At 43.9% G+C, this 13,208-nt stretch overlaps 1 protein-coding gene across 2 annotated transcripts in view; it reads right to left on the bottom strand.

The window, feature by feature from the left end:
• The window catches only part of dlgap2a (discs, large (Drosophila) homolog-associated protein 2a), a 52,082-nt gene extending 42,425 nt beyond the window's left edge, over window positions 1–9,657 (bottom strand). For both annotated transcript variants that reach the window (XM_013912393.1, XM_013912392.1), the window contains exon 1: window positions 8,521–9,657. In XM_013912393.1, coding sequence (XP_013767847.1) covers window positions 8,521–9,597 — 1,077 coding nt within the window. In that variant the 5' untranslated portion in view covers window positions 9,598–9,657. The remainder of the gene's footprint in view (window positions 1–8,520) is intronic.
• Window positions 9,658–13,208: the final 3,551 nt, after the last annotated feature.

The following is a 13,208-nucleotide window of genomic DNA, read 5'->3' as shown; positions in this document are numbered from 1 at the left end:
TGATTTTTGGAACAAAGTTTGGCGAGTATTGGTAAGAATATTCTTATCTTTCCTTCCGGCTGTGAACGAGCCATAGCGGTGAGATATTTTTACCAAGTTAACAATACAGAATAACAGAATCCTGACCCCGGTGTCTCACCTTTTTATGTAAATATAGTTGTTTTAAAACCCTGAAGCCATAAAAGCAGCGCTATAATATTTCCGTCAATGAAGCAACATGCCGCTTGATAGACACTTGAACTGAACCCCGACCTCTGGCACAGTTTGTTCCACCCATTGAGCTATGCAGATCCTTTCTTGATTTCTCGATGAGTCAACACACATTAACGCCTTCACACAGCTGTGCGGTGTTTTAGTATTTCTGCAGTTTGGCCAGGTTACAAACTGCTCAAAACCTCGACTGAAAGTCGGCTGTGAATTTGACTGGGCTGCTGATCATAATTACCGCTGGAAGAAAAGCTCGAAACCAGAGGAGAAAAGGAGCTGCCTCTGCTCGCTCTGTCGTAAGCTATCGGAAGTGGAAGCCTGCCATCGAAACGCGCAGGGCACTGCATATGTTGCAATTTTCATCCACTTGTTAAACCAGGTAATTGAGTATCCACGTGAGAATCACCATTTCCCATTCAGAGCGAGAGCACTCATTGGCTGTCTTTATTGCATACGGAGCAAACAGTTCACACTGAACACACAACATCACGAAGGTCTCGAATGTGGAGCGAAGAGGAAGACAATCAGAGGCTCTGTGTGGCTGGAGATTAATACACTTTAATATTAGTCACATGTGCTTTGAGCAGATAGGCTGCTGTGTTATTTGAAAGCGTTTGAAGCAGAACACATGTAACTGTTACCATGTAACTGTGTTATGGGTACAGATGATGTGGAGGAAAATTAGTTTCTGAATCATCATCGTACCACAAAGGAAAAGCGACTCCATTATGGTACATGCCGTTACACAGCACACAGCAAAGCCATTAAAAGGCTCTAATAGGTTTCTGTATTGAAGACAGTGGTGCAGCTTATTAAAATGTGCTGGGCTAACTTCACCCACTGATATAATGAATCAGTGATGATTGTTACTCCCTCTCTCACTCGCTCTCTTTCCTGCACACATTTTTCTTTAAAAAAAAACAACAGAACTGAGTTATTGTGGTGATAACAGCTGAGTCAGAACCTTAGCCTCACTTACAAACACACAGCTGCAAACACAAACCCCTCTTACTCCAGCTTTTCTATTTTGCTTTTTAGATTAACCTCGCTGCACTCTGTGATGTCACAAGCTTAGCCAGCCATGCTTTTACATGATACGACACCGTCAGTCATCATTCTGTGTGGAAGCTGGACTCACTTTCACATCTTTATGGAGATCTCGAGTTTTTATTTTGTTCAATCTGACCGCTGAGCAGTTTTCTTTGATTTCATAGTAACTCTGCCGCCCTGGTTTTAACATGTCCTCAAACCACAACTGAAACACATACACAAATACAAAGTTTGTGTTTTCCTCCAACAATCAGATGTTTCTGAAAATTAACTGGGTGGCAGCTGACTGACAGCGGCAAATGTCAGGAGGAGATGGGCTACATGCAAATGTCATCAATGCATCAGGTAGATGACTGTAATCACTCCCTGATAAAAATGCCATCAGCAGGAAAAATAGCAAGTGAAATGTGAATTTTATTCAAATGGGTATTTGCTGCAAATAAAAGAGTTATCAGTTTTATATGGAAAAAATAGAAAAACATCAAGAATTCATCAAAGGCATTAAAGCTGATGTTATATTTATATTCTGGAACGTAAACGGCACTAATCCCGCAGCGTTAACGTGCGCACACTCACAACTGCTAAACTAGCGAGTGTCATCAGATCAAAACATCTTGAACAATCGAGCAATTATTTCCTCGATCATGATCCACGCTTTGTTGCAAAAAGCTGAATACAAGCATAATGTCCTAACGACACGTCCGTGATGTGAGTCAGCTGTGCCAGGCTCTGGGGACGGGGATCTGGTGAATGTGGAGGCCATGTGAGTACAGTCACGGTCATGTTCCAGGAACCAGTTTGAGACGGTTTGAGCTTCGTGGGGTGGTACGCTACGCTGTGGTCATGAAAGGATGGACGTGAATGTCCCCATTCTGATGCTCACTTTGAACTTCAATGTCTACAAGCCCAAAAGAGCTGCTGCCAGCTGACTCAGAACCAGGTTACCCAATAAAGTGGCATTTTGTGATGACATCACTGAGGAAGTTGTGTTAGGCTTGAGGTGTTTGGATGTGCTGCACAAAATGCCTCTCGAACACTAACATGTACTCGTGTGTGAAAGGAGTTACAGAAGCTTACTGCGATGCAAAACACACAGTTAACTGGGACATGTACACAGCCATATGGATACACTCTCAAACACACAGCGATACAAGTCATTCATCTCCCCTCCAAAGACAGACAGACACCATCTACCAAATGGAGTCGATGGGTTAATTAAGTCTTGGAGGGGTTTGATATTTTTAGACGTCTAATTAATGAACGGAATGCCAGAGGACAGGCACAAGCTGTGGTGAGATTTGTTTAATTTAAATTTGCTGATAAAGAGGATAGATTCCAGGGTGTCTCCCTGTGAAGATAAAAAACAGTGAGTGGTCAGTTTCTGATCGTACGAGTGCTTCGCTGCTCACCTTGACCTAAAGATCCCACTAAGAGAGGAATTCAGAGGTGAGCATCCAAAAATGTTCCACAGGGAAACTTTGATGAAGCTTCTGATGCAATGATGTGAATACGAGCCAAGATTTGTGGGAGCTCTGTGAAAATTCACAGTGGGAAATTTTACATTTTAGCTTTTCTCTTCACAATAACGGAACTTTAACTTGATTTAATCAACTGGATTCTGCTCAAAAAATAAGAGACGCGGTTCGGGGAAAATTGTTTTTCTCGTACTATAATGAGATTTTTATGACCACAACTCCTGGTACGTGCCCAAGCTGCTCCGACACTTCAGCAATGGCAGCAAACAACCTTGCCTCACCAGCATCTCGTAGCAGGATTAAGCAGACACTGGCACATTTGTGTGTCTACTTTTACTTTGTCTACTTTTACTTTCACAGCTTTGATCTGTGGCTCTGTTGGAGGCCAGAGAGAATGCAGTGTGTATATGTGTGTGTTTGTGTGCATGCCGGTAGTGGGGGTAGCCAGGCCCCGGCCAATGCTCCTGCAGTGCTGCAGTGCATTTCATTGATTAACTCTGCGGCTCTATCTATACACCCACTAAGAGACATAAGTCATTGGTATTAAGTAAAGAAATACGCCGGGGCAGACAGAGGGAGAGAGAGAAAGAGTGAGCAATGCACTGTGCAGAAATATGGAGAGATGGCTGATACCTATTGGTTGATGGGAGTTAGAGTGCTCTTAAAGGTGCAATCACTGGTAATCCCATCCACCAGCCTCCCACTACACACCAACGTGGACTCCTCATGTCTCGTGCTGCTTTTGCACAAACATGCAACATTCACAAATCTGCAGTCTCAGCTCATGTTGTTTGTTTGTTTACTGCCGCTTTACATTTTCAGACAAAGTCGTAAAAGTGTAAATAATCGTGCTCAGTAACAAAACGACAGCAGTCATGCCCCGGGAAGATGAAGAGAATAAATTTGTCATTTTGGCTGTAACAGAATCAATCTCATGAATACCAACAGCACTTCTCAGAGTGATTCAAACACTAAAGCTGCTGTATGAGCATCAGCAGAGCTCACAGGGGCAACGAATGATTCCAAGAGCTTAACAGGAGGGTTCTAATCTGCAGACGTGCTGGCAGCTCTATGAACCTGAACTGTGAGCTAAATGGTAACTTTATAAAAAAAAAAAAAAACGCTCACCGGGGCATTTACTCAACGGAGCGCGCTCCTGAACTTGAGATGGTTAACGAGCAACAGCTCAGTCGCTGTAGAATGGAATGGCTCAGTCGCTGTAGAATAAAAAGAAGATGTCAGTCTCCTTGCAGCTAGAAACAAATCTGTGATTGCTGAGGGGTTTTTATTTCTGCTGTTGGAGACTGATTGCAAGAAGTTGCAGCAACTGTTGTTTGCCTGCAGTCATTCTCAGCAGATTAGAAAAGGTCTGCAAATAATTACTGTTTATTCTGGTTATATTTCTATAAACAAGCTTGCTGAATGCCTGGGTCATTTAGCAGTTTTTGGGTTCTGCAGGATCAGGATTTGTGGAATAAAAGTAACTGATGTGATTTTCTGTGTAGATAAACGGCAACACAGTTGCAATTTTTGGAATCTTACTATAGTTACATTATCACAAACATATTGCAACAATTAAATTGTTAGATGGTAACCAACTGATCACAGACAGTCCCCGTCTTCAAAGCTAACAAGACTGCAAGTTTACATGGTTGCAATAATTGTGTAGCACTCTAGCATGAGCACATCTGCCACATCAACACTCTACTGATTTTTAATTGATATTCAGCAGCTCGTTCCACCTTTTAGCATGCTTTCATGAAGCTGCTGGCTTTCGGTTTAAGGTTTTGTGCTTTATGAATAAATGCACAAAGTTTGCAGCAATCATTTGAGTAAACGTTGAGATATTTCACAGTGAAGCAAAGCTGTGGACTGACATTAAAATCTCTGAAATCTTGAGGGCCGCAGCATGTTTGTGATGATAACTCGATGTGAATGAGACTGCCCAACATTTCTGCACTAAAAACAGAAGAAAGACATTCAACCAAGACTTTTTCAACTCTTCACCCTTGTTCTGTTGCTAAGAGGTGTCTCAAACAAACAAAAAACCTTTCAGATCAACAAAAGGAAGAACTTCTTACAGAAAGTACACACAAGGACAGATTTTCCTTTTGAGTATTTTGATGACAGATAAAAGAGATGGCATGAGGTTCTCTTCTGTTGTGAGGGGGAAACCTACCTACGCTTTTCATCCTTCACCTACCCCAGCATTACAAATACATATTCTTCTCTCCTTCTTATTCATCAGAACTCTGTGCAGTCTGTGATTTTGCTTCCACGTTTGTCCCCTGTGGTAACACCTGTGCTGAATGCTGAATGTACTCATGTGTTCATGTTCATGTAAAATAAACAATATTACTTTTTTATTACTGCACAACTGGTTTATCAGAGAATTCTTGCTTGCGACGAAACTTCTCCAAACAGACTGTTAGACACTGCATATGGAGTGCTGGGGTATTTTGCACCACATGGTAATAATACACTTAAACAGTGAAGAAGTCTTGGCAGGAAACGCCTGTAAGGCAGAAAATATGGCTATTAAACCTCCCAAGAATTAGGATGGCATCATAGCTGGCTATTATTATTGATTTAGCCTGGCTACTGGATCAGAAAAAGGCATTTTGCAGATTGCAGCTTAACAAGTGACTATTTAATGTTTATACCCTGAAACAATCACATTAAAATCAAAAGAAACTTGAGGTTTGACATAATAACACGACTGCAATAAGATGCACGCTGTCACAGTGATAATCCACATCGTCGCCTCCGGCAAACAGAGACAGACAGTCGTCTGATCTTCGGGTTCCTGGGACGAGATCCCTCTACGTAAGGGTTCGTGGCCCGATTGCTATCTGGGAACTCCTTCATAAAAATGCTAGGAAACCCCCGAGTGTGTGTGGGTGTGCGTTACTACAGCTTTCCATCACAGTGCCAGTTTTGTTTCTGCTGCTTTGCACTTTGCTTTTGTATTTTAATCAGCAGCCTTTCTGCCTCTCAAGCCCCACCTTTGGCAAGCCAACATGGCAGTTAATTGGCTTATTAAATCCCACCGCAATGCCCTATCAGCAAAACTATCAAAGACTAATCCTTCCTTTGTACAACGCTACTGTACGAAGGAAGAGGAAGGAACTCTATTTGCTAGAAAAGCTCACTTAATCTGGGCTGAGAGTTGTCAGTAACGCAGAGTTATTGGGTGCAGTTTAATAGACGGTTTTACTTAGAAAGGCTCCAAACCAAAGTGATCTGGAAGTATCTGTGTAGCTGACATATTAAGAGCCGTTTGAATTCTCTAAATCGTTAGGAAAGGTTCTTCAGTTCTTCCTTTATGACCTCCTTTAGTGGAGGATACACTGAGAATACATCCTTCGTGAAAGGAAGGAGATAATTCCTGGCCATAATTCACAGCGATGCAGCATCCGACCATTCATGGAAAACAATAACAAAACCAACAAAGCGTTGCAAAATTAATTAAAAGTGTGTTTTGCAATGCCATAAGATGCTGATACATTTTGAACATGGATTACAGCGTCTGCTGCACACTGCAACGACGGACAAAGGCTGGCCCACACACCTACACGCGCATTACAATAGATGGTTCAGTGGCTATTAGTGTGTACAGATCTCAGAACGGGCTAATTAGGGCTAATTTGAGAGATGACAGGAAGAGATGCTAATGCCAGGTCTGACTCCCCACCACTTATCATTTTAGAGAAAAATCTTCTATATGAACCCGTCTGTCTTCCCTAATGTCCAGTTCATCCTGCTTCCACGCACAAAGACTCGCACAGACCTGCCACGTGCACAAACATTAACATTTAACTTTATTACCTGCAGTAGGATTTATGGGATTGATTTGTTACAAAGTTGCAAAGTTAGATTACTTTAATAAGTCTATGATAAAAGTCTGTGTCTATAGTTCTACCAAACTTTCAAAGTTTCTCACTCTCTCCGTCATCACCCAAGGACGGCAACAAGGTGACTAGCACCTCATCAAACCATCTGGTGTGTGATAAACAGAAAAAAACACACTTTTTCACGAACACTGCCACTCACACACTGACAGGTTCAGCACACACACTCTCCCTGGATAGGCTTTATGCTGCTGCTGCAGAGCAGACAGTTGTGGGTAATCCCAATTCAGCAGCAGCAGGATCCGAGTACTTCTCAATGTGACCCCTCAGTGTGTGTAGAGTATCATTCCTGACTATTGGCTCCATCTCTCTGCCTGACTGCTCCTGTTGATGAGCAACAACAGCAGCCACGGGGAGCATTGCTTTGTTTCCTCTCTTCTGTTTCCTAAAGTATCTCAGCACATCCACAGAGCCATAAACCTCAGCCATATATACGCATCTCCAACTTTCTCTCTCCCTCTCCTTCAATACGTCGTCTCCGAGCGTTCCCTGAGAGCGCATTGATTTTCCTCTGGGGAGGGAAGATGTGTCAAGCCCTGTACGGATCGGATTGATAACGCCGGTCTAAATATAGCCCTGCGGCAGGATATTTTTAGAAGTGTTTATAGTGCTGTGACTCGGACACTACCTCAGCTGAATGACCAAACAGAAGACGGGAACAGGTGGGGGTGCCAGCACTGCAACTCTCTCTTTAAGAGATTACTTTCCTTATTGGATATGCAAAAAAACTGGAGTGGATGATGCACCGTCTGCCTGATTCTGTGCTGAAAAACTCATCGTAAAACTGTCCGATGATATCAGCTGAAGCTGATTTCAGTGACGTGTCGGCTTTTCATTTACAACATTAGGCAATCATACGACACGCTCTCTGCTTAGAGCAACGAGTCTCCAAGTCTGCTCTTTTTCTTTGCGCTGAACGATCGCTTTATTTTGGCTACAGGCAGTACTTACATGATGCAATCACATTTCACATTGTTATATTTGCAGCAGCACGGTTACATAATGTCGTTTTTCTGGCTTGAATTTGCAATTTGGGATTGAAAGTGTACTTTCTTATTCCATATACCCTGCAGCATGCTTATAAACCCATGAGAACCTTTTGTGAAAAGTGCTGACTCACTGAATTGATCCCTTCTGTGCTATAAGGTCTCCTGCAGAGCCGATCATGGGTCTGAGCTAAATGCTAAACTTTTCCAGACTGAATCCTCTGTGAAATCAGAGAAAACAACACAGTAAAAAAAATCCAGATTGATTTCTGGCCTTTTATTCTCATACTGCCAGCTCTTCCCCTCCAGCACAGATCATTTACAGAGTTAATTGATTTGTCCTGCTGTGCTAGTCCTTTCTATTGCCAGCCACATGCTGAGCCATAGGACAGGTTCACAATGTAATATCCAGGGCAGTGACAAACAAAACACTGTCTTTGAGATCAGCTTTTAAAGCCAACTGAGACGAGCAGCTTTTCTTCTCCTGTGAGCGCAGGCTTGCTCGTCTTTTCTACAAAGCCTAAAGTTCTTGAAAACTCTATAAAACGACACTCAAAGCAGTGCAGTGACAGAAAACGAACGCTATCATCGCTCCTTCTGTTGCATCAACATACAAATCAGAGCATTTCATTTAAAAATAAACTCTGTTTGGCGGCATGCAGGTTTGATTTTGTTTGGTCGAAATCTGATGGCCCCGCTTGTATCCCAGCCGGGATGTTGGGGAGTCATAATGGTGCAGTGCAGCTCAGTGCACCAGTGTAACTACAACTATACTACTGCGCTCACTGAAGATGCAGAATAATGCGATGATGTCAGGAGTTCTGAAAAATTACTTGTTTTTGCGTCTGCTGACTAGTCCCTGTTCTTAAACCTGACCAAAGCCAAACTCACCTGTAGATAGTGGCAGGGCCTGAGGTTGGGCTTGAGATCTGTGGGCATCATTGGCTTTTCCAAGTTGAGTGAGGACTTCCTGTAGGCCTCCTTGGCCTGGCTAACTGTCAGCGTTGACCAGGAGCTTCTCTTCATGAACTTGCCCTCTGGCGCCATGGCTATGCTTTCGCAGGCTGAGCACTTCACGTCGTTGTTGCTTTTGGAGGTCTTTAGCGACAGATCTCCCACCATGTGGCCGTGCACAGACTCGGGGTAACAGTGGCTGATGTGGTCGACTGGATGCCGTGACATGACGCTCGGCGTTCTGTATGTGCTGTCGCTGTCAAGGTTGTCATCCGAACTCCACCAACCTCCCGAGCGCTGCTTGCTGCTGTCGGACTTGCGCTCTTTGCTCTTGCTGCGTTTGCTGTGTTTGTGGTGGCCTTGGTGGTGGTGATGGTGGTGGTGCGAGCTTTCCCTGTGTGAGTCACCTTTGGTGCCGTTCATCTTGGAGGAGCCCTCCAGGGAGTGTGACTTTGTGAAAAGCTTCTGTACTGAGTGGACTAAGTGGCGTATTCGCCCGGGGCTTTCGTTGCGCTGCTCTGTAGTCGTGGTCGTGGTGGAGGTGCGCTGGTACTGCAGCGTGTGGAAGCCGTCCCGGTGCAGTGGCATCTGTTTTTCAAATTGGTCCAGGAGGTTTGCTGGGATTCGGTTCATTTTGCCACTGCCGCCGTGCGAGGATGAGCCGCCGTTGTCTCGAGATTCCCTGCCACCCGAGGCGTTCCCGCCACTGTCCCGCGAAGCGCTGCCGTAGTGCATGCGGGGGAAAGTGCTACTGGAGATAGAGTGGTCAGTGGCCGACATGGACATCGGCATCACCATGCACTCAGAGTGGATGGAGCTCCGTGGGGAGCAGCGGTGATGACCGTCAAGGGGGCAGCTCTCAGTGGGGCTGAGGAGATAGGAAGGAGGCCGTGAGTCAACATGGTGGTGCAGGTGGTCCAGGGAATGGTCACAATCAGCCAGGCCGCAGGTGTGGGCAGAGGTGGGGGAGGTGAGCTGGAGGTGGGCAGGGCGGCCGCCGGAGAGACCCTTCATGTTCCTGGGTGGAGGGGAGTAGCTGTCCTCATCGAAGTACTGCGAGGGGGACCATGAATACTGTTGGTCTGAAAGCAATAAGCAGAGACAATTTCATCAGAATAAGGGTAAAAAAAGCAGCTTCCCAAAAAAGAAACGCATTTCACACTTAATGATGGGGGAGAAAAAAGCCAAATAACACACAAGTTGGTCGTTATCCAGCTTATTCTCACTCTCCAAACCCACTTTGGCTGCAGGGAGGAAAAAAACAAAAAGTCAAAAAGCAGCAGAGCTGAAATGTGGAGGAGAAATCCACAAATTGCTCTGATAAAATCTCAGCACTCTTAGTTTTCACCTTCTATTCCCGTCTGCGGTGGCATACCGCTGTAAAGATGGGACAAGAGAACAAGACAAAAGAAAGAGAAGGGCAGGCGACAGGTAGGATCCCGCATTGCCATTTATCCAAAGCAAAGTGAAATAATAGCCTATCACTCGCCGGCGCTTGTGTCATCCGTCAAAGCCCCGAGGAGTGTGCCGTGAGGCGTAAGGCCGGGAAGGAGACCTTGGAAGGTGATCTCCAGATGCACCCTCCCTCTCTGCTTCTGTTGGGCATTGTAGCCAAAGATTAAAAACCAATTCTGTGCAATCGGTCACTGAGGTCAAACGTCTCCGTGCTCTATTCCAATGTGTTTAACTTAATCAGAGGAAAGGTTTGCTTTTATGCCTCAGCGCTGCATGTTCTAATTACAGGCTCCTTCCTTTAAACATGTCGGGACAATGTCGGTTAAAACTCAACTTTAGTGGAACGCTTTTTTTACAAATAAATTTTTTTGGCCTGGTCCTCATTTCCACGTGTGCCAAAAAAATGAATGCTTATCAAGTTATACAGGTAAAAATATATTTTTGAGCCTGTGAATTATGAGTTTGCTCTTTTTCATAATATATTGATAATTGCGACTGTCCTCCAAACCTCCTGGTTTTCAACGAGCAGCTGAACAGTGCAGTGTGATGTCATATTTCAAACTTATCTGCAGCCTGTCTTGTGAAATAGGAAACAAACAAATAAGCATATCTCAGTCCTCTTGCCAGCCATTGCTACGCCTCATAAAGCCCATGCACTTTCACTCCCGCTGTAACCCCATAAAATGAAGGAGAGTTTTTATGAGCTACTGTGGAACGGGAGAGAGTGAGGGAATGGGACAGTCTCATATCAGCGTATTAACAACTCTATAAATTCCCAAAACATTTCCATAAACTTAATTCTGATACCTTGATATGAATAAAGGACAGCTGGACCCTTAACCGTCATTAATGCCTCAGTCCACAGGACTAAATCTTCAGTGTGAGTGAGCAGAGCACCAGCAGATGTTGGAAGCTTATAGCTGCCTGTTGCACTGACTGAACGTTTGGAAAATGGTAAGCAGACTGTACTTAGTGTTACTGGCCTCTCAAAACATTGCACCTTGAAATTAAGACTAATAACCTGCAGAGCAATTAAATAGTTGTATAAGCTGCACCGTACAAATGATCTCTGTGTGGTACTTCCTGGCACTATACAGAAGCTATACTCTGTATACCCTAACCCTACACGAGGTAGAAATAATCCAGACATTTTTACCTTGCTGCCCACTCAGACCTCTCTGCATCACATTCACACACCAAATGATGCATCAGGGGAAATTTTGGCATTCAGTATCTTGCCCAAGGACACCTGACTTGAAGACTGAAGGAGTGCTGAAGCACAGACTTCCCTTGTGTAATATTAGTTTGTTTGATGGTTTTTTGGAGGTATTGTTATGGGAAAAAGACCGTTTCACAGGACTCTATGCAATACAGTGAAGTACTAAGTGCACACTCTGATTGAATAGCTTGTAGAACAACCTGCGATAACTTGAAGGAATGAGTCCTTGTATGACTTTATCAGTCTCTAATGCTGTTGTGTGTTAATGTTGGCCCACTCCTCTTTACAACGTTGGCTCAGTTCGCTGAGGATTCATTTATGCACAGCGCTCTAAAGGTCCCACCCTGACGTTTTAGTCAGGTTGAGGGCTAGACCTTGACTGGACCATTGCAGCAACTTGGTTCTTTCTTATTCGCCCTGTTTGAGATTTGCTGCTGTGCTTGGGATCATTGTCCTGTTGATGACCCAGTTTGGTCCAAGCTTGAGCTGTGGGACAGATGGCCTCACCTGTGACAGCAGCTTATGTCCACTCAGTGACTGCCCAAACGATCATGGCTCCACCACCGTATTGACGGTTGGTATGAGGTGTTTGGTTTCTGCACTTTGGCAGTCCTTCCATACTTGTTTAGTCGTTTTCTAATTGTGCTGTCGTGAATTTTAACATTTGACCTGCAAACTGAGGCCTGCAGAGTCTGAGATGGAGCTCTTGGGTTTTCCGTGGTCTGACCTTGGGGTGAATTTACTGGGATTTCCACTTCTGGGAAGATTGTGACATTGTATTAACACACAACAATCCTGCAAACTGCAAAAACCTTTTATAGAGGTGCTCAGACGGATGATGATCCATTAATCGAGTGCGTTTGATTTGCAGTGTCTGGGCGCTCCTTACTCTTTAATTCCTGTCCTGTAATTAGATTTTTACAGTAGATTCCTCTCTTTTTCACATGAACATATAGTGCTGGGAACGGATTTGTCACATTTTGATTGAAAGAATGAAAAGGCCATTTTGCATGTCCAAGATCACCGCATTTCTAAAGGCACATCTTATTATGTTGTATTTGTTCATTATCCTACAAACACCAAGGACTCTGCATTACTGTCACATTTTCATCCATCCTTGAAAGAAGCATTTAAACTCGGGCCTCGTGCCTTTCAGAAAAGAGAACGTGAAGAACAGATTTGTCAGAACACGTGAAATCTCTAACGGCAAGGTCAGGCAGAAACAGCAACTTTTAACCAACATAACTTCATAATGTGTAACTGACTGAAACATTAAACTATGACTTTTATAATGCATTGCTCTTGTGAAATGTCTCCTCTCATAGAGACAGGGTCCTTTAACAGGGTTCAATGACTTCTGCGTTTCCGTTTTATAACCTGCCTCTGTATAAAAGTGACTCAGATTCATCTTATCTACATGTTCCTTGTAACGTATTTTGTGAGCACATAGATCAGAAGCCCAGATGTGCTGCACTTACAATAAAATTATGAGAGTTTTGAACTCCAACATCTGCCAAAATCAGCCGAGGAGCGTTTATATGACTGATGCACACTGAGGTCAGCGAAGGCACCACGTTAGTGGATTTTCATGTGCTGACAGTGAAACATTTGAATATCCCGGCAAAAGCTTCACAATCATATAAACTTTACCTGCATCAGTTTTATCTGTGAAATTCCTTTTCAGGTCTTTTCTCCCGGTTAAGGGACTTTCCCTGGGAATATTGAGGATTTAGATTATTTTGTCAATAGTTTGATTGAGTCTCGTACTCGTAGATCAAAAACCTGAGCAAGATCACGAGAACGACTTACTCTGCTGGTAGTGGCTCGTAACTAAGGGTGGATGTTCCCTTTCATCTTTCAAATTGGATCAAATTTATTCCGTTCAAAATTATTTTTAATGAGGTCTAAGATCTCAACCCCTGAGGTGCAGCCGTGCTCTTCTGTTGCTGCC

The sequence above is a fragment of the Pundamilia nyererei genome, unplaced genomic scaffold (assembly GCF_000239375.1).
Source record: "Pundamilia nyererei isolate P.nyererei 1_Seehausen unplaced genomic scaffold, PunNye1.0 scaffold00088, whole genome shotgun sequence".
NCBI lineage: Eukaryota > Metazoa > Chordata > Actinopteri > Cichliformes > Cichlidae > Pundamilia > Pundamilia nyererei.
The sequence above is the reverse complement of the archived record's forward strand: the minus strand, read 5'-3'. Positions and strand labels throughout refer to the sequence as shown.